Below are 21,833 nucleotides of genomic sequence, written 5' to 3'. Positions count from 1 at the left end.
CGTGGAAGGTGGTGGGAGGGGGATACTTGGGTCTCTGATGAGATGGGAGAGCCTGGGACGACCGTGGAAGGTGGTGGGAGGGGGACACTTGGGTCTCTGATGAGATGGGAGAGCCTGGGATGACCGTGGAAGGTGGTGGGAGGGGGATACTTGGGTCTCTCATGAGATGGGAGAGCCTGGGACGACCGTGGAAGGTGGTGGGAGGGGGATACTTGGGTCCCTGATGAGATGGGAGAGCCTGGGACGACAGTGGAAGGTGGTGGGAGGGGGTCACTTGGGTCTCTGATGAGATTGGAGAGCCTGGGACGACTGAGGAAGGTGGTGGGAGGGGGACACTCGGGTCTCTGATGAGATGGGAGAGCCTGAGATGACCATGGGAGGTGGTGGGAGGGGGACACTTGTGTCTCTGATGATACGGGAGAGCCTGGGACGACCGTGGAAGGTGGTGGGAGGGGGACACTTGGGTCTCTGATGAGATGGGAGAGCCTGGGATGACCGTGGAAGGTGGTGGGAGGGGGATACTTGGGTCTCTGATGAGATGGGAGAGCCTGGGACGACCGTGGAAGGTGGTGGGAGGGGGATACTTGGGTCCCTGATGAGATGGGAGAGCCTGGGACGACCGTGGAAGGTGGTGGGAGGGGGATACTTGGGTCCCTGATGAGATGGGAGAGCCTGGGACGACTGAGGAAGGTGGTGGTAGGGGGATACTTGGGTCTCTGATGAGATGGGAGAGCCTGGGATGACCGTGGAAGGTGGTGGGAGGGGGATACTTGGGTCTCTGATGAGATGGGAGAGCCTGGGACGACCGTGGAAGGTGGTGGGAGGGGGACACTTGGGTCTCTGATGAGATGGGAGAGCCTGGGATGACCGTGGAAGGTGGTGGGAGGGGGACACTTGGGTCTCTGATGAGATGGGAGAGCCTGGGATGACCGTGGAAGGTGGTGGGAGGGGGATACTTGGGTCTCTGATGAGATGGGAGAGCCTGGGACGACCGTGGAAGGTGGTGGGAGGGGGATACTTGGGTCCCTGATGAGATGGGAGAGCCTGGGATGACCGTGGAAGGTGGTGGGAGGGGGATACTTGGGTCTCTGATGAGATGGGAGAGCCTGGGACGACCGAGGAAGGTGGTGGGAGGGGGATACTTGGGTCCCTGATGAGATGGGAGAGCCTGGGATGACCGTGGAAGGTGGTGGGAGGGGGATACTTGGGTCCCTGATGAGATGGAGAGCCTGGGACGACCGTGGAAGGTGGTGGGAGGGGGATACTTGGGTCTCTGATGAGATGGGAGAGCCTGGGACGACTGAGGAAGGTGGTGGGGGGGGGGGATACTTGGGTCCCTGATGAGATGGGAGAGCCTGGGACGACCGTGGAAGGTGGTGGGAGGGGGATACTTGGGTCCCTGATGAGATGGGAGAGCCTGGGATGACTGAGGAAGGTGGTGGGAGGGGGACACTCGGTCTCTGATGAGATGGGAGAGCCTGGGACGACCGTGGAAGGTGGTGGGAGGGGGACACTTGGGTCTCTGATGAGATGGGAGAGCCTGGGATGACCGTGGAAGGTGGTGGGAGGGGGATACTTGGGTCCCTGATGAGATGGGAGAGCCTGGGACGACCGTGGAAGGTGGTGGGAGGGGGACACTCGGTCTCTGATGAGATGGGAGAGCCTGGGATGACTGAGGAAGGTGGTGGGAGGGGGACACTCGGTCTCTGATGAGATGGGAGAGCCTGGGACGACCGTGGAAGGTGGTGGTGGGGGGGCACACCCAGGTCTCTGATGAGATGGGAGAGCCTGGGACGACTGTGGAAGGTGGTACTTGTAAAAGCAGTTCAGTGCCTAATTTGCTGCTAGAATTGCTTTTTACATGAAAGCCAACTACAGGCTAAAAAAACCATAGTAGCATGATGCCTGCACCTGCAGGCATCATCTCGGTATAACCACTCAAAGTCCAGCGACTTATCCATGGATAAAGGCCACTAGATGGAGCTGATGATCAAGTGTTAAATTTCATGATCATCATCTCCATCTAGTGGCCATAATGCAGTATTTTCCTGATTTACGCCATTCAGTAATGTGTGTGGCACCTTTAAAATCCAGTTTCTACCTCTACATAATTTCCTTAATTTGGGGATGTGGTGCCTAGGGTAATTTCAGACGCCAGATTTTTTTTCATTCCTTATGTGCATATCATAAATATCTCCCTGTCTTCCTTCCTGTTGGAAGGGAATATGGATGTTCCTCTGATCCCCCAATTTTCACAAATTAGCTATGCTCCAGGTACATTTGTCAATTAGCTATTTTTCGTTCCCTGAGCACATCGGGTCACGCACACCCTATGACATCATAGTCACAGGACTGCCGTACCTTGAACAGATTTCCCATCAATCATTAGTTAATGAGTTATTTAAATGTAGAATTCCTCTTAGCGTTCCCATGCCACCTTGAGGAACAATGTAACCTTTGGTAATGACCACACTTAGACCCTCGGTGTGAGAATGGAGGGCTCCACCTCGAGGGCTCCCTACCACTCATTCCTTTATATATGCTAATGACCTCACAGCAAGGCTTCAATGAGGAGTAATTGGCTCTTGTAAACGGATGTGACAGCAATAAGCGGCAAATAAACTCGCCGACTTTGTTTGGGAAACCTGCGAAAGTCAATTTGCTCTGAAGCCGTAAAAAAGGGTCAGTGATGGATTGGAGTATTTACCTTCAACCTGAAGTCTGCAAGGAGGGTTCAGAGAAACAAAGAGCCAGCAAACACGGCTTGTAAACAAAGATCATATAAAGAGGTCCTCAAAGGTCACCTGTTCATGCCTGGAATGATAGAGCCATGCTATCAATTTACTCATTGTTAGACTTGATTAAACCATGTACGGGCAACCAGCAAGACTTCCGGCAGACCTGCTTCTACGGGAAATGTAATAAGCCCTGACATTGCTGCCATGAATAATCCCTGTCTTGTCTCTAATATGTGTATTTCCTTAGGGTTGTCAGCTCCATCTAGTGGCCATAATGTAGTATTTTCCTGAAATATCTCAATCAGGAAAGCTTTACATTATGGCCACTAGATGGAGCTTAAGATCATAGGAAATAAACATTTTAGATAAAGTACAGGGATTATTTGTGATGGCTGTACAAAGGCTCAGACATTTTTATAGCAATTTTTTTACAAACAGACCCAAACTGTGACCTAGAAAAAAACTTAAAGCGTCACTCCAAGCAATAGGGGAAGTGCTCTCCCCCTGGCCTTCAGATGTGAGCAGGGGCATATCTACTGCAAGGCAAACAAGCATTTGCCTTGGGCGGCATTTTTCAGGGGGAGGCGGAAGAGGCAGAAGGGCAGGGGTGGCTGTTTAACCACTTCCCGTCCTCTTAGTGGTTGTACCGGGATGATGCCTGCAGCTGCAGGCATCACCCTAGTATCGTTTTTTTAGAGCTGTCAGCTCTCTTGTAATAGCAATTGATTGCTATTACAAGCAGTGGGAGGGGACGCAACAGTGTAAAAATAAAAAATAAATGAGTATTTTAAAAATATTATAATTTAAATTATAATTTAAACGCAAACAGTTATGGTCCCACACGTGTGAGATATCACTGCAAATGTCAGATCATAGGTGGTAATTCTATATTTGGCACATGGACAAATCATGTCTCAGGGTCTGATGAGGAAGCCGCAGCTGTTCACTGTGAACGGCTGCAGCTTCCCCATCAGACCCTGAGACAAGAACGATATACTGCAGCTGGGAGGCACACATTTAGATGGGGGCGGGGGGGGGGGGTGGAGAGGACGTCTGATTTTAGTCTTTCCTAGGGTAGACAAAACCAAAATACTCCACTGACTCCAGAGCTGGCAGAAAAGGGCAACTATGTGCATTGGGGTCCATAGAGGTAGCCAGGATATGTGAAGTTTGTCCATCCTTTATTTTTTCATGGAAAGGTGAACTTACCTTTGGACCCCATTCACAGCTGAGAGCTTTGAAGCTTCAACACTAGGGTTTCCATAATATCCAATGATGCCAGTTACCACCTCTACACTAGGGTTTTGATTGTATTAAATGATGCCCACTCACACCTCAACACTAGGGTTTCCATTATATTCACTGATGCCCGTTTACACCTCAACACTAGGGTTTCTATTGTATTCAATGATGCCCACTCACACCTCAACACTAGAGTTTCCATTATATTCAATGATGCCTGATCATATCTTAACAGTAGGGTTTCCATAACATTCAATGATGCCTGTTCCCACCTCAACGCTAGGGTTTCCATTATATTCAATGATGCCTGTTCCCACCTCAACACTGGGGTTTCCATTATATTCAATGATACTCGTTCACACCTCAACACTAGGGTATTCATTATATTCAATGATGTCTGTTCCCACCTCAACACTAGGGTTTCCATTATATTCAATGATGCCTGTTCCCAACTCAACACTAGAGTTTACATTATATTGAATGATGCTCGTTCACACCTCAACACTAGGGTTTCCCTTGTATTCAATGATGCCCGCTCACATCGCAACACTAGAGTTTCCATTATATTCAATGATGCCCGTTCCCACCTCAACACTAGGGTTTCCCTTGTATTCAATGATGCCCGCTTACATCTCAACACGAGGGTTTCCATTATATTCAATGATGCCCATTCCCACCTCAACACTAGGGTTTCCCTTGTATTCAATGATGCCCGCTTACATCTCAACACTAGGGTTTCCATTATATTCAATGATGCCCATTCCCACCTCAACACTAGGGTTTCCCTTGTATTCAATGATGCCTGCTTACATCTCAACACTAGGGTTTCCATTATATTCAATGATGCCCATTCCCACTTCAACACTAGGGTTTCCCTTGTATTCAATGATGCCTGCTTACATCTCAACACTAGGGTTTCCATTATATTCAATGATGCCTGTTCCCACCTCAACACTAGGGTTTCCTTTATATTTAATTATGCCCCTTTACACCTCAACACTAGGGTTACCATTGTATTCAATTATGAATTATTGTATTATTATTATTATTATCACCTGAAGGAAGGAATGCTTTAAGCTTGTTGCTCAAAAAAGTACATGATCTTCCTTAGGGGCTCATTTTGGTCACAACAGACTTTAACTAGAGCACCTGAAAATGCGCAAAAACCCACGTAACACTTCTTCAGTTGTTTTCTATCCTAGTAACTAGCATCCCATTGGCGAAAAATTGTTGAAAAAATTGCTCAAGCCTGAAAAACTTAAAGAAAAAAAAAACATCTGTACAAATGCTAAAATAATTCCAAAAAAACGCCAAAGACGCTCAAGAGTGAATGAGGCCAAACAATCCCGACCCTCTATGTACAGTATGTGCAATATAGGTAGGCGTGGATGATATTCCTGCCCCATGATAAGAATACGGAAGGGCTGCAAATATTTGCAATTGGTAAAAGATGTCAACCTCAATTTACTGCAGCGCTACTGGGCCTGGTCGTTCCATGTCCCGAATCCCTGTAAATCACTGCCAATCTTATCTCCCATCATGCTTTACTGTCAGTGTTATGGATCCTGACAGGACTCCTCTTCCTCGCCTCCATCCCCTTGACAGAAGCCTAGCATGCTTTCCATGTATAAAATTCCTGCAAGGGGGCCGCTCATCGCTGACCTCTCCATGTCTCTATATTACGCAACAAGGCCCTCTCTTCACTCAACATCCCGATCTGTCTCCTGGGCCCTCCACATGACGACCTGTCACTTTCCAAATCCTACCATATCTTCGCCTGTCTCTCCATTTCCTGCGTTGTCTCTCATCTGTCTGACCCGCCAGTACGGCCGTCAGTCCACAAAACCACCACCCACCACCCCGAGGGGAGCGCGGCTTAGGCATCACGAGCCTCTGACAGGTTTGAGTTTTAGGAATGCTCTAATTAAGTAATTAACCAAACCTCGATCTGTCAGAGGACGGTACAGAGGAAGATGGATAAAAGGCCTTGGAATCCGGCCTACAAGGGTGCACCTGTTCCTACACGCACACCAGCTTTTACCTAGAGGTGCCAATCCACATTCCTCCAGCTCAGGATTATGCCGTGCATGGTTAATCCGACAGGGTCCAGGGGTAGAAGAAATATAGATGTGCATAGCCCTACACATGTAATGTAAAAAAGTTGTTTTCAGTCTTTTTGAAATCATTAAATGAATACATGGTGATCCTACCATGCAGGTTATTGTTCATTGTTCAGGCACTTCCTGTTCTAGGGTGATTGTGCTCCTGTGTTGTCACCTTGTCACATACACCCCCCGGTGGAAACCATGAAAATTGTAGTTGTTCCTGTACACTAATGTTCAGTAGAGAAATGCCCTCTTACACTGGAGATTGCTAGAAAAATGTCCCCTTACATTTAAGATCACTAGAAAAATACCCCTTTTCAGTGATAGTCAGTGGAGAAAAGTGTCACCCTACATTAGTGGACAGTATAGGTATCCCTCCTTAGATTGGGGATCAATGGCAAGGTGGCTCTTACTTTGGCAGTCAGTTTAGATGCGTCCCCCCCTTATATTGGGGGTCAGTGGAAAAGTGTCCCCTTACATTGGTAGTCAGTATAGATGCCCCCCCCCCCAAAAAATGGGGATCAGTGGGAAAATGGGCCCTTACATTGGTGGTCAGTGTAGATGTCCCTCCTTACATTGAGGATCAATGGAAAGGTCATCCTTACTTTGGTGGTCAGTGTAGATACCTCTCTTAAATTGGGAATCAATGGAAAACTGTCCCCTTACATTGGTGGCTGGCGTAGTATCTCCTTGCATTGGTTGTCACTGTGGAAGTGAACCCTACCATCTAATGTCAATGGGAAATTCTGCCTGTTATTCTGGTGGTGGGTGTAGTTGGGAGATAAATCTACAACCTACGATTATGGAACCCCTGGCAACCTCTGGAGGAACCCTAGAGTTCCACAGAACCTTGGTTGAGAAAGACTGAGGTAGGGTTTACATCTATTTAATGTTCCTCACACAGTCAAACTTGATTTTTTTTATTTAAGTCAGTTCTTTTGATTTTTATTAAATGTATTTTAATAAAATGCTTTTGGAGCAAAAATCTATCTAAAGACAGTTTCCTATTTAAAATACATGAATAATTTAGTTTATTCAGTATGAAATGGAGCGTAGTTATGTAGCATGAGGCTGTGTATTCTGCAATATTTACATTTTTGATAAACTCATTCAATGAATCCAAGCTCTGCACGCTGAGATAACATGCACTGCATTGATGCATTCACACAATTGGACAGTAATCATGAGATAAAACAAAGATCAGGAATATTCCTTTATCCTATTGTTTTTCAAATCTATGTAAACTACAAACTGTATGATTGAATCGGTTCGGATATCGCTGTAATGCCCCGTACACATGGTCAGATTTTCCGATGGAAAATGTTTGAGGTGAGCTTGTTGTTGGAATTTCTGACCGTGTGGAGGCTACATCGGACATTTTCCATCGGAATTTCCATCACACAAAGTTTGAGATCTGGATCTAAAATTTTCTGACAACAAAATCAGTCAACGTAAATTCCGATGCACAAAGTTCCACGCATGCTCGGAATCAAGCAGAAGAGGACTGAAATGCTGTTATTTTAATATTTTCCCTCAAGATTCACCCAACTTTTACCCAAGATCCGTAGATTTTTCTTATTGGCTTACATTAGAAAAAAAATTTGTTAATTCTGGGTGAAACGTGTGAATCTTGGGTGAATTTTTTTTCCCAAATAGCTGTTTCTGTGCTCACCTTCTCTAGCACCGTGTGCTGAACAATGGAGCTGAATAATGAAACCTTCTATGGGATGGTGAAAGCTTTTATTTATCCTGGTCTGGGCCGGAGCTATGGCAATCCGCCACACACAGGAGCCAAAATTCAGATCTACCTCCCCAGAACTTGGACTAGGAAGAGTTTTGGTTCATCTAAAACTGCAATGATATCATGTTCTGTTGTACTACTGCCATCACATTGCAATTAATACTAAGCCAGTTGGCCGACTGCCCATAGAACCCTGCCTATGGCCACTTTTAATATCCTCTAACTGGTTGTACATGACTCGATCAGGGAAGAATGGCAAGAATGAGAAGGTCAGAGGTGACGTTTGACGAGGTTTAATGTTCAAAGTGTGCTAGGTGTTTTCCCAGAGTCCTTTGCTCCCCGGCAGGACAATACCTGAGCCCTGCACTGTGTGTACATGTCACATACAATAAGCACAGGGGTTGTTTATACAGCTGCCTGGTGTGTTGGGTTCTCTATTTAAATAAACCGGGCTCTAAATCCTCAGCAATAATAAACAGTTGGCTGCATATAGGCACACGGCCCTTCGCTCTGATGGATGGAGCTGTCACTGCAATACACTGATAATTGCAAACTGGTACAACCGTTCACTGGAGAGGTCTGAAAAAAAATGTGGGGGAAATACATAAGTATATATATATATATATATATATAAGTATATATATATATATATTTTGTATATATATATATATATATATATATATATATATATATATATGTGCCTGATGAATACTGAACACCATCGCATTATGTTAGTCAACATTTTTTCATTTTTAGTGCGTTTTTAATGTGTTGCATCAAAATGTAACACAAGGCGTGTTTTATTTTCCTCTTGCAGGCACATAGGAAATATGTAAGTGGCTTGAAAAATAAATTATTTAAAACTCACATTACGTTTTTAGTGCATATTCCATGAGTTGATGTGCATTTTTTAGCAAAGGTAGAACAAAAAAACAGGCTTTTTAATAAAAGCAACACACTGATGTAAAGAGCTTCATAGATTATAAAGGTAACTACAGTCGTTTTCATGCACTTTTAGCACGCTGTGATCCTGCACTATAGAGCACCTACAACACAATCGCGTGAAGGGCCGTAATGTGTCTGCCTTCAATGATCTTGTGCCTTGAGACTGCCACCTGCTGGTTGCAAGAAGTATATATGGGTTATAAGGAGCATTTAACGTTATGATTAAAAATAAATAAATAAAAACATCTGTTAAAATATAGATTTTTAAGTCCTTAAATGTTATCTAAACCCAGGCCCCATGATAAGGCAGTACAACCAGCCCTCCTGTACTGGGCTGGGGCACCATCATTTCAAAAGCGTGGCCATGGGCACCTGCTGAGTAGGAGGTTAGGCTGGTCTGTCTTATTGCAGACACAGATCCTCTTCTGCCTCCTCCCTCTTTCTCCCTCCGGCTGCCCTGCAGGAGGATTGGTTCTAGAACATGCACCTCTTCCATCTGCCTGTCCGGTCCCCAATGTGTGCCCCTTTCCCTCGCAGTGCTTCCGGCTTCCCTCTTCTCCTCTCTTGCCAGCACACAGATTGATGTTTCAGGATGGAGAGCGGGGGAATTAAATTAATAAATTAATACGAAACTGCCCCCACCCCCAAAACAAAATCCTGCCTTTAGTGGGGGACTTGCTAATATTGCCAGTTTTGCTTTTCATTATACATAGTATTGAGTCCAGTCAAAGCATTTATAAGCCCTGATGAAGCAAGAGAGTCTAAACCCCTTAAAAGCGTTGGATGCCACCATCAGGAGCTGTTTAGGATACCAGAATTAAAACCAGAAATCCTGAAGCCAACCTGGAGCGCATGGACTGCACATGACCGGAAGTGACGTCACACCTGGGAGGGCCGCAGTGTGGGGAGCGTGGCTACATGTTTTAGGGTGTAGGAAAAAAGAACAGTTATGCTCCGAGACATGTAGCCATGCTCCCCGAAGCTGGTATCCTCCCAGGCGTGACATCACTTCTGGTCCTGCGCAGTCCAATGCCCTCCAAGATTTCCGGTTTTGTTTTTGGTGTCCTACATAGCTCCTGACAGTGACATCCACTTTCTGGTTTCTGAAGACACATTGAGACTCAACAGCAAAGCGCACTGACTGGATTACAGGCTCTTAGGCTCGGTTCACATATATGACAATTGGATGCGCTTTTTCCGCATCCGATTTGCATGATATGTGATTTGGACTGGCTTTCAATGGAGGTGGTTCACACATGTCGGAGGTGGCCACGGTCTGTTTCTGAAAAGGCTCCTGTTCCATTCTGGGTCCAGGTTAGGTGCGAATTCAAGTAAAAATTTGCACCTGAATCACACTTGAACCAGTGAACAAAACCGTAGCCGGACTGCAAACCGCAGCCGTTCTACAAACCGCAGCCGGACATGGGTGAACACCGCCTTATCCTTATGCATCTTGTGACTTGCCAGTTGCGATTTATTATTTTTTTATAGTCTTTTCCTTTATACTGCACTTAGTTTGTGCCCTCTGCTGTTTCCCTCAACCCAATATTCTGATTCTCTATATCTACACCATCCCCGTATTACTAGATGATATAAAAATATATAATACACAAAGAAACCTGGGGCTTCCAGCACCGTTGGTCTGTTTTCCCAAGCATCGTCTAATTCTAGGCAGTGGTAACATGTTAGAAATGATCTGATATGATGACACATTATTGTGTGAAGAGTTCAGGCAAAACGCTAACAGCTGCCAGCGTAATTATTTTTCCATCCTTCCCACATTTTTATTTTTTTTCAGAATTTGTTCCTTGTATCTTTTTACACTGTGGCATGGAAACATTCTGCATCAAACTTTTACCAACTGGAAAAAAATAAATAAATAAGCACAGCAACAGGCAGCATGCTAAGTAACACTTCAAGGTATTTATTACCTCGCTATAGTACACCTCCTGACAACTCCTATATCTGCTTTCCTTTCTCTTTTGGTGGTATTTAATCACCAAAGTTTTGTTTTATATTTTGCTAAAAAATGAAAAAAGACAGAAACGTTTTTCTTAGAAGAAAATGTTGTAAATAAGTAATTTTTTCCCCCTCACCGATGTGCGCTGATGAGGCTGCACCGATGGGCACTGATGAGGTTGCACTGAAGGGCACAGATAAGGAGGCACTAATAAGCTGCACTGATGGGCACTGATATGTGGTACTGATGAGCACTGATAGGCACTGATAGGTGCCACTTATGCCCAATGATAGGCGGCATGGATAGGCAGCACTAATAGGCGGTACTGATGGGTGGCACTGATGAGCAGGCACTGATGGGCACTGAAAGGCAGCACTGACTTGCATCACTAATGAGCAAAGATTGGCACCACTAATTGACACAAATTGGCATCACTTCTGGGCACAGATTGGTATCACTTCTGGGCGCAGATTGGTATCACTTCTGGGCACAGACTGGCATCACTGCTGGGCACTGTTGGGGCTGCACTGATGATCAGTCCTCTGATTATCTGTGCAGTCTCCCCTTTGAGAAGATATAGCTGATCGGCTCTCCTCTCCTCACATTCTGTCAGTGTGAGGCGAGGAGAGACAATTGCCTGCACTTCCTTGTGTACATATGATCAGCTGTTATTGGACACAGCTGATCACATGGGTAAAGAGCCGCATCATCCAGTCCTCACCGAGATCGGGGTCGCGGTGTGTCCCATCGCCAAGACTGGTTGACGTTTATATGATGTCGTCCCAGAATGAGAAAGGACGCCGTCTGCCGTCATTTGTCTATACAGCGGGCAGGAGGTAGTTAGGGAGGTTAAAGCGGGAGTCCGCCGTTTTTTTTTTAAAGCCAGCAGCTACAAATACTGCAGCTGCTGACTTTTAAAATAATGACACTTACCCACCCAACGCACCCGCGATGTCAGCACCCGAAGCCGATCTCTCGGGTGCTGCCGCCGCCATCTTGGATATGGGAATCAGGAAGTGGAGCCTTGCGGCTTCATTTCCCGGTTTCCTATTGCGCATGCGGGGATGGTCCCCGCTGTCTCTGGGATCCGTGTGTTTCCCAGGAGACAGCGGGGGACCTTCGGAAAGGGGCGTAGATTCTGAAGAAAGGGGCGTAGCTTCTGCAGAATCTACGCCGGAAGTGGGTGCAGATACCTGTACTGTACAGGTACCTGCACCCCCCTCCTCCCTGAAAGGTGCCAATTGTGGCTCCGGAGGGGGGGAGGGTTCCAATGAGCGGAAGTTCCACTTTAGGGTGGAGCTCCGCTTTAACCTGTCATGAAAGAGCACAGTATGGAGGCCTGATCACTGTGGATCCATCAGGTAACCTATTAATGGGTGTGTTGTTTAGGAGCACCTTGTAAAAAATGTTCTTCTTGCTTCTTATTTCGTTTCAAATATTTATTTTAAAAAAAAACAAATACAGTCAACGCGTTTCGGGGGGAAAGACTACCCTTTCGTCAGGGTTCAGACCTAAGGTTTGTTGTACGATGTGAATGGAGATTCACTAGAAGGCCGGGGTTAAGGCCAAACTGGCCTGTTTAGTCAGCATATCCTTAAAGCAGCAAGGGTGGCTGACTGGTCACCAAGCGAAATGAGCGTCCCGCTAACCACACACCAAAGAAAAAGGCAAAGCCACTGGACTGGAGCTCAAGGAGGACTTTCTAAATAAAGGGTAGACGTGAGTATCTCCAGCATATCCTATTGTAGTGCAAAGTTGAAAGGCTACTTAGGTCCCCTTTAGCATTAAAATAGGGCCAGTATGGCTAAACGAAGAGCAATTATTATACCCGATCTTTACAAATAACCCCCGTGCCCCACACAGTATATGTTAGATGTGTTTAGCTGCATTGCCTGCTTTATCCCCAAGGAAAGAAACAAATGTTTTCCATTCACGTCTAGCTGACAGCATATGTAATTCACAAATTCCAGAGCACAGGCTCCCTGGGAACATCTGTTTGTCAGGTAAGTGGCGTTTAGTGAAAGTACCTCAGCTTAAATTCACCCCCCTCCTCCGCCCCAATGCGTTCCCCTCCTTCCTTGTGGCCGCCCTCCCACTCACGATGAGCCCAGGGGACACGGTGAAACTGGGGATGCCTTTCGGTGCCAAGCAAGGAGGGGGGGAGAGATAAATGAACAGAAAAATAGCCCACCCTCCTCCCCCTTGTTTCTTCTCCCAAAGCCTGGGATGATTTCCAACAGTTGTTCTTTAAATAATCAGGTCTGGACTTGCCCCCACCCTCTCACCACGAAACTCCCTCGTAACTTTTTTCAAGCACTTTTCCAAATAGATTTTTAAGTTAAAATATGTCGTCATGGTCTCTTACGGTTGCCGGGACCTTTTGGAGATTCTTGGGTTTCGCCAGACCTCCCCTTGATGCCTATGGGGCGAGACATGACCCGCTCACCCTAGTTATGGACTGGCAGCTGCAAAAAATCTTCTGGATGAGGTCATTTATTAGTGATTTTCATCCAGCTCGTGTCTTTATTTTCAGTGGTATGCAAAGCGTTTGCTTTCATATAATGTAAACAGTGTTTATGATTATCATTTTAATGTTTTGCAGAAAACATTGAGCCGTTTACATCAGTTGTGCCCCACCACAGTTATCCATAACAGGACACACATGGGGGTAAGGGCCGGTTCACACTGCAGGCGAGGCGAGGCGACTCCGACTTGCCTCGCCGCGACCTGCCGCGACCTCAGCGGCAACTTGCAGATGACTTCTGTATAGAAGTCAATGCAAGTCGCCCCGAGGTCGCCCAAAAGTAGTACAGGAACCTTTTTCTGAGTCGGAGCGACTCGAGTCGCTCCTCTCAGAACGGTTCCATTGTACAGAACGGGGGCGACTTGCGAGAGCGAGGCGAGGCGAGTCGTGTCGCCTCGCATCGCCCGCTGTGTGAACCGGCTCTAATATTTAGATCGGACTTTCTCAACCTTTCCAACACAGAGGAACCCTTGAAATAAACTTCTGGTTTCAGGGAACCCCTACTAAAAATTATTATATCTACAACTCAGGATATCCTTTGGAACTCCCTACCCCAATCTGTCCGACTGTCCCCTAATCTATCAATTTTTAGGCGATCCCTGAAAACCCTTCTCTTCAAAGAAGCCTATCCTGCTTCTAACAAAGCCCTTGTACACACGGTCGGAGATTCCGACAACCAAATCCGTCGGAGTAATTCCGACGGATTAATTCCGGAAGAGGTCCGGAAGTGATGTTGCATACACACGGTCGGACTAAGTTGTCGGAAAATCCGATTGTACATAACGCGATGACGTTATTTCGTTACGACGGGACTACGTTCAGGCTAGTAGCCAATAGCTTTGGTCTAGGAATTTGATCTGAGCATGCGTGGCACTTTGTCCGTCGGAGTAGGCTACACATGATCGGAGTATGTCCGATAGGAGCATTTTGTCTGAAAATTTTACCGGCAAGTTGGAAAAGTTGGTCCGTCGGATATTCCGACGGAAACAGTCCGATGCATACCACACACAGTCGGAATATCCGACAAAACGGTCCAATAGGAAACATTCCATCGGAATCTCCGACCGTGTGTACAAGGGCTAACACTGTTTTACTTCCTCCATCAGCTCATCCCCCCACAGCTATTACCTTTTGTATCAATTGACCCTTCCTTTTTAGATTGTAAGCTCATGTTGTAAAGCGCTGCGCAAACTATTGGCACTATATAAAACCTGTATAATATTAATAATAATAGATCGGACTTTCTCAACCTTTCCAACACAGAGGAACCCTTGAAATAAACTTCTGGTCTCAGGGAACCCCTACTAAAAATTATTATATTTACAACTCAGGATACATTAATGTGATGATGGTGAGTGGAAAGAATGCTCCTTACATCTGTGGTCATGAGGAAGGATTAGCCCCATACAGATAGCTAAAAAGATTAATGGTGTCAGCGGGAGCTTATCTGAGATGCAGAAATTGCTCATTGCTCGAGGAACCCCTAGCAACCTCTGGAGGAACCCTGGTTGAGGGACCCTGATTTAGATGGATGTGTGCAAACTGAAATACCAACTTCTGACCTATTTATACACACCTTTGTATGTCAGATCTTGGTTGATGACATCATCTCTTCCCTCATGTGACCATGTTCAAGCTCGGGAATTGGCTAACTGCATTGGAGGACTGCATCTAGGGATGAGGTCACATGCGCCCCTATACCAATTATTTTGAGATGGCTCAAAGTTGAGTATAACTTGGACAGGCAAGAGGCTTTCATGAGACCCTGTCGCTGTGCTCTGAGTGGGCAATGACAGAGCCTCTTTACACTGTCAGCATGTTTTTGGATTGTGGGAAGAAAAAAAAGCACCCCCTTGAAACGGTTTAAGGGAACCTGGAGGAAAGAAAAAACGTTGAGAGTGCTCAGAACAACAAAGCAGTGGTAAAGTGACAGCAGAGCTAAAGGGCAGCCACCCTGTGGTGCCTTTAAGTACCTATGGTGAAAGTACCAGAGCTTCTACTACCCATTGTGGCAGAGCGGTGCATATCTTAAAGCATTGGGCTGATCCCAACTAGGAGAGAAATTTGGGCCCTGTATACAGTCTGGCCCTCGGATCCAAGATTTTGATATGAAAACCGACAAAGGTGCTCACAGGAAGCACAAGGTTCATGCGCTTCAGCTCTGATCTGAATTTAGGCACTTTTTAAGGGCCAGGTCAAGTTTAACCTCCTTGCAAGCCATCAGGCCTGAGTGTTGATGAATTGTGTTTCCTCTACAATGCACCTCTCTAGCTCTAACTTTAATCATGCAAGGTGACAAGGTGAGATGGGCATTGCTGTCCATGGATTGGCTGGAGGTTTATAATTATATATATATATATATATATATATATATATATATATATATATATATATATATATATAAAACATATAGAGTATAATAGGGACCATGTACTTCTAGTATGACCCTTGTATATTTAGCTGCGGTACCTGATTAAACACCCACTCCCTCAGCTCATTTTTGTATAATTTGCAAAACCCTCACAAGAAAAAAGCCTGATAAATACTTGGAAAGCCTTTGTTAATAATGTGGATATCAGTGAATAAATTTACAGTACACACATTTAATATCCTCTGACTGACTTAAAAGGTATAACGTGTTGAACCATGTGGCAACCAAGCCTATGTTTTTAGATCACTGAGCAAGCATCTAGTAAAAAGACATTTCAACCAGTAAACTTTCCTACCTTCCAAACCTGAATCTGTGGCCTTGAGTTTTTCTTTCTCAAAGTCTTCAGATAATCTTAGCTGGTCCTCAGGTTGTTTAAAAGGAGTTACATCAAGTGGGGCTATATTTTGAGGCTCAATTTGAATGCAGTTCTTTATAGGCGAAACCCCATTTCTGGAATCCAAAGCTGCATCTGGGAACCTCTGGTTTTGTTTGTTACCTTGAAGATAGGCCATAGATGCTGGATGTCCATTCCCTTGTATTCTGGCAGTGAAAGATGATTTTTCATAGCAAGAAGGTTCTTGAACAGTTTTGATGGGGTCAGTCAGATGACCAGTTGACTTCTCATTGACCAAAACATCTCTAACATGCTGATTCTGAACATTATCAGCTTTAGTAAAGGAATTTGCCCTCTGCATCATGAATCGGAGTCGATCACTTGAGGAATGAAATTCAGATGGCTTCAAGTTATGGTTAAGGTTTGGCTCTTGAAGAGAATCGTGGTGGACAGAAGGTGGCAGACGAGAACCTGAAATAGGTGATACTGGAGTCTTATAATTAAGAGAGCTTGATCTTCCTATAGATGCCATTTGTGGTTGACTTTTTGGGGTGACTTCTGTCTTCTCTTTGCTCACTTGAGAAGATATACCAGGTGTGGAATTAAGGCTAACTCTAAGCTGTGTCCGAGGCAATGGCCTATTAAATTGCTCGGGGGTAGATCCATTAGGTTTTCCGAAAGAACTATGAAGAGGTAATGGGAACTTCTGAAGAGTGGTTTGTTGAAGAGGACCAAATATGGGGGGTGGAGAAGGGGAAGAAGTCATGTCACAGTTGATCGGTGCACAATCAGTGGGAGGTGAAGAAGAGGATGATGATGAGGAGAATGAAGGCTCCCTGCTAATGGATTTGGCATTCCTTGAAGATCGGTTGTAATCTGGAGTGGGAGAGCTCCATCCTTCTGATGGTGGATAGCCAGCATCTGGAGAAGGAACCAGGTCAGGAACACTGTCTTCAGCAATATGAAGGTCAAGAGATGGCAAAGAGCCATGGTTTTTAGAAGTCACGGGTACTAGACGGACCCCTGGTCGCTCGATCTCTGAGTGAAACACATTTCCATGTGATGAAAATTTTTTAAGGACTGGACTGGTCACATTAGAGATTGTGATGCTGGACCCATGCTGGCCCACTGAATTCTGTGTTGGACGGATTGGCTGGAAAGGTTTTGTAGGTGGTGGACACTCTAAACTAGAAGTGGAACTGTGGAGACTTTCGCTATCGCTGCCATGACCAGAGGACGAAAAGCCGCTGGGATTAAGCCGAGTCTGGAATGAAGAAACTCGGGTAAGGCTTTGCCCTGCCGATCCATTGGTCTTAGCAATTTGCGTCGTACCACGGTTGAAGGACAAACTGCTGGTGATCCTGCTTTTGAGAACTGGACTTTGGGAAGGGCTACAGCTTGAGCTGATGCGGATACGGGACTGATAGAGTGGCTGGTGAGATCCAGTAATTTTTTGGCTGTCCCCATTGCTTGCTCTGGTTACACTATTTTGACTTGGAGAGAAGGGAGAGCTATGTGTAGACGTTGGTGAAAACACAGGAGTGTCATCAATGTCCTCCATGTCGAAAGACCTTTTCAAAGCTGTGAACAAAAAAAAATAAAAGTAAATAAAGATAAAAGGGCATAATTATTACGTATGCCAGAAAAAATTATAGCAAAATAAACTTACAGAAGCAAACAGAACTGAGTCATACAATGGGACTTTCCACACCTTGAAAACTTATCTTTTGCTTTCTAATGTTGCAGATCAAACAAAACTTAGGTCAACTCAGCGGTTTTGCAGTGAAGTATTAAATCACTTTTACAGCTGGGACAAAGGCAGATCTGATCCCTCCTGTCTGAATACAAGTGAGCATTTCATTTCACAATCTTCTAGTTCCTTAGAAGATCAGCAAATCTCACAGCACAATAGATCCACCAAAATATGTAACCCCAATCTTGGTTAAAATATAGCATATAACGCAAAAGTTACCAGATTTTCATAACTTCTGTACTTGTCAGTTTATTCATCAGCCTTTCTCAACTTTTTGCTCCAGGGAACTCGTAAAATAGCTTTCAGGTTTCAGAGAACCCTTAGGCTCGGTTCACACAGCGGGCGGCACGACTTGCAGCGCCGCGACCTGCACACGATCAGCGGCGACTTGCAAAACGACTTCTGTATAGAAGTCAATGCAAGTCGCCCGAAGTCGCCGCAAAAGTAGTACAGGAACCTTTTTTCTAATTTGGAGCGACTTGAGTCGCTCCTATTAGAACGGTTCCGTAGTACAGAACGGAGCGCGACTTGTCAGGCGGCGAAGTCACCTGGACAAGTCGCCCCTGTGTGAACCGAGCCTTACTAAAACCTATGGGGAAAATGTCCCTTACTTTGGTGGCAAGTAAGAACTGCCACCCTTAAAGTGGTGGTCAGAATGCCACCACTTACAGACAGCAAAAATGGTGAGTGTGTCACCATGTTGGTTTTGCCAACTAGAGTTGTCTCTAGAATTATGCAGGCACCATCAAAAAGTGAGATCAATCAACCACAGCTCACTGAATGGCTAGAAACCTCTGGAGGAACCCTACCATTCATGGAACCCTAATTGAGAATGGCATATATATAGTATATAAAAACACAATAGCTCTCCACACCGGCTTGACATTTTCCACCTCTTGTGTGTGAATGCACCCTTAAGTTCAAATTGCTCAAAATCTTTGGGCGAGCATGTACAGTATGAATTTAAGAACAAGACCCACTCAGATGCTTGGAATCAACATGATAGGACACTTAGGTACAATAGGAAACAGTCGAAGCACAGGACAAATATACTAAAAGTATTTTTCATTTGCCCCATGGTGATGATGCCAGAAAGTGAGACCTTACTACTGTAAATAGCAACAATGAGGTGGTCACCAGCAGTATCCTACTAGACTTAAAGTGGTTGTAAACCCTTAAAAACCAACTTTGACCGACAGGTAAGCCTAGATTAAGGCTTACCTGTAGGTCCAAGAAATATCTCCTAAACCTATACGGTTTAGGAGATATTTACCCGTAGACAGCGGCGCGCTGGTGCACTGGGCAAGCCGCAGATCGTGGCGATATGCCGTGAGTGTCAGCTCCCGTGCACATGCACGGGAGTGACGTCATCACGGCTCCAGCGAATCACAGCGCCGGAGCAGCGAGACCCGGAAGTCGCTCCGGGATACATGGCAGCAGCAAAGAGGAAGACGGAGGACCGCTTCGGGGACTTCGTTCTCAGGTAAGTTATTCATAATGAGCTAGTATGCTATGCATACTAGCTCATTATGCCTTTGCCTTACAGGGTGTGTTTTTTTTTTTTGCCTTTACTTCCTCTTTAAGCTGGCTAAACATTATACAATTTTCTTCTTCAATTTCCTTTAGATTTACCTTCAACTGTGTAGTGCAAGGGCCTGCCTGATCACATACAATTTGAAAGCGTTTAGGTTTGACCTCATATTATATGGTTTTGGTAAATCTAAAGGAAAACTGTATAATGTGTAGCCAGCTTTAGGTAGGCCATACATTTATGCAATTTTCTTTCATGCAACCATGGGAGAACACAGTGATAATTGCTCGTGGCTATGGCCGCTGGAGATAACTCATGTAAAACCCAACATGCTGGATCTACTTGGGTACAATCAGCCTGCCCATAGATGATTCGAATCTTGGCCAGTCCCTGTTGAACCAGCAGAGATTCCAATAATTTATGACCAGTTTTATATACAAAATGTGTATTCTAATCAATTTCTCCAGCTGTAACTTTATTGCTAATGTTGGACAGAGTGAGTGGGGTGAGGTCTATACTTATTGTTGTCCATGCCCTGTTGGGAAACTCTAACCTCACTTTGTTCTGAGTACCACTGTCCCCAGGACAAAAAGTGATGAGCGAGACAAAAATGTTACAGTTTTTATTGAAGCAAGGGAAGAAGAGAAGTCTCCCAGTCGGGACATCTTTCCAGTGCCATCAGTCACAGGTAGGATTTTCCTTCCTTTTAGCAAAATTATTTATTATTATTATTATTTTACAGGAATTATATACCCATTAACATTTACAATGTTAGGGCAGACAGCACAATTACAATACAATTCAATACAGGAGGAATCAGAGGGCCCTGCTCATTAGAGCTTACAATCTAGGAGGGAGGGTCAAGTGATATAAAAGGGTAAAAAAAAACTGCGGGGGGGTGATCTAATGAAGAAAATGAAAGTACAGTTGATGTATGGAGGCAGGATAGACTTCTCCTTAGAGAAAAGTTTTCAGGGATCACCTAAAAGTGGATAGATTTGGAGATAGTCTGACAGATTGGGGTAGGGCATTCCAGAGGATGGGAGAAGCTCGGGAGAAGTCCTGGAACAGGAGAGTATGGGAGGGGGTGATGAGGGAGCTAGAGAGCAGGAGGTCTTGGGAGGAATGAAGAGGATGATTAGGTTGGTATTTTGAGACTAGGTTAGTGATATAGCTGGGGGCAGAGATGTGGATGGCTTTGTAAGTTATTGTTAGTATTTTGACTTTAATTTGTTGGGCGAGTGGCAGCCAATGGAGGGATTGGCAGAGAGGGGTAGCAGACACTGAGCTGTTTTCTAAGGTGGATGAGGCTGGCAGCATCATTCATGATGGACTGAAGGGGGGGATAGCCTATTTAAAGTGGTTGTAAACCCACATGAAAAAAAATTACAGACCTGCAAGACAAAGGCATAATGAGCTAGTATGCATAATATACTAGCTCATTATGTAATACTCAACTGAGATCGTAGCCCCTCGCTGCAGTGCCCGTACACAGCACCAGCCTGCGACATTTCTCCCCGGAGTTACTTCCAGGTATCACGGCTCCGGCGCTGTGATTGGCCAGAGCCGCAAAGACATCACACTCACTGAAGCCAACGCCACATATGGGCCATTGCTTCAGTGTGCATGTGCCGATGACGTCGGCACATGCAGATACAGGGGATATCTCCTAAACCGTGCAGGTTTAGAAGATATCTGGGGTAGCTACAGGTAAGCCTTATTATAGGCTTACCTGTATCAAAAAGTGGATTTTATGGGTTTACAACCACTCTAAAAGGTAAGTCAATGAGGAGGGAGTTGCAGTAATCGAGGCGAGAGATAACCAGGGAGTGAAAAATGTCTACTTACTTCCTGTTGCGTCTCCAGGGGGGGGCAGGAAGTGAGGGGGAAATTTTCCCGACGGGGTCACAGAAAGCAATAAAACCTTGACAGACGTTCCATTAAGTTGGCCATACACGGCTCGAATTTCGGCTGATTCAGCAATCGGTGGCCCTGTTGGCACCACTTGACAAACCTGGATCAAACGAGCTGGGTGGAAAATATTTAGCCAAACAGTGACTGCACCCAATCAGATACAGTTACTGTTTGGGTATTCAGACGTGGCCGTTTGAATACAATAGCCAACATCAAAGATTCCTCCATCCATGTTTAGCATGGATGGAGAATCTATGCGAGTATGGTTACACTTAAAGCTCAAACAGAACAAACGTCCATTGAAACTAAAGCGACATTCCAAGTTTCTTGCTCAACAGGGAGAACTCGGAACAATACGACTAATTATAATAACAGCAATCCCTATTTCGAAACTTCACGTCCATCTCCAAGAGGTCCACAGCCAGTCCATATAAGGTGTTATCGTAAGGGGGCGAAGAAGGAGCCAGGAACCTTACATAATAACACAGAAACTTTGAAAGCCACAATATCCTTTCTCCATTAAAGGTAGGAACAATGGGGGTCTGTGTACGAGGAATGTGGGCAGAAGCGCACAGCTGTGGCAGACATTTGTCTGTCAGTAGTAGTCCCTCCACC

General features: G+C 45.3%; 1 protein-coding gene and 1 long non-coding RNA gene across 2 annotated transcripts in view; one reads left to right on the top strand and one right to left on the bottom strand.

Moving 5' to 3' along the window:
- Positions 1-21,833, bottom strand: part of LOC143924970 (septin-9-like) — a 210,797-nt gene that overhangs the window by 100,934 nt on the left and 88,030 nt on the right. The window contains exon 2 of the mRNA XM_077449527.1: positions 15,982-17,601. Within this exon, the coding sequence (XP_077305653.1) occupies positions 15,982-17,601 (1,620 nt within the window). The remainder of the gene's footprint in view (positions 1-15,981; positions 17,602-21,833) is intronic.
- The window catches only part of LOC143924972 (uncharacterized), a 147,140-nt gene that overhangs the window by 85,344 nt on the left and 39,963 nt on the right, over positions 1-21,833 (top strand). The window lies entirely within an intron of this gene.

Source organism: Lithobates pipiens, unplaced genomic scaffold (assembly GCF_037356315.1).
Source record: "Lithobates pipiens isolate NorthernLeopardFrog02 unplaced genomic scaffold, aLitPip1_a1.2 Scaffold_22, whole genome shotgun sequence".
NCBI lineage: Eukaryota > Metazoa > Chordata > Amphibia > Anura > Ranidae > Lithobates > Lithobates pipiens.
The sequence above is the reverse complement of the archived record's forward strand: the minus strand, read 5'-3'. Positions and strand labels throughout refer to the sequence as shown.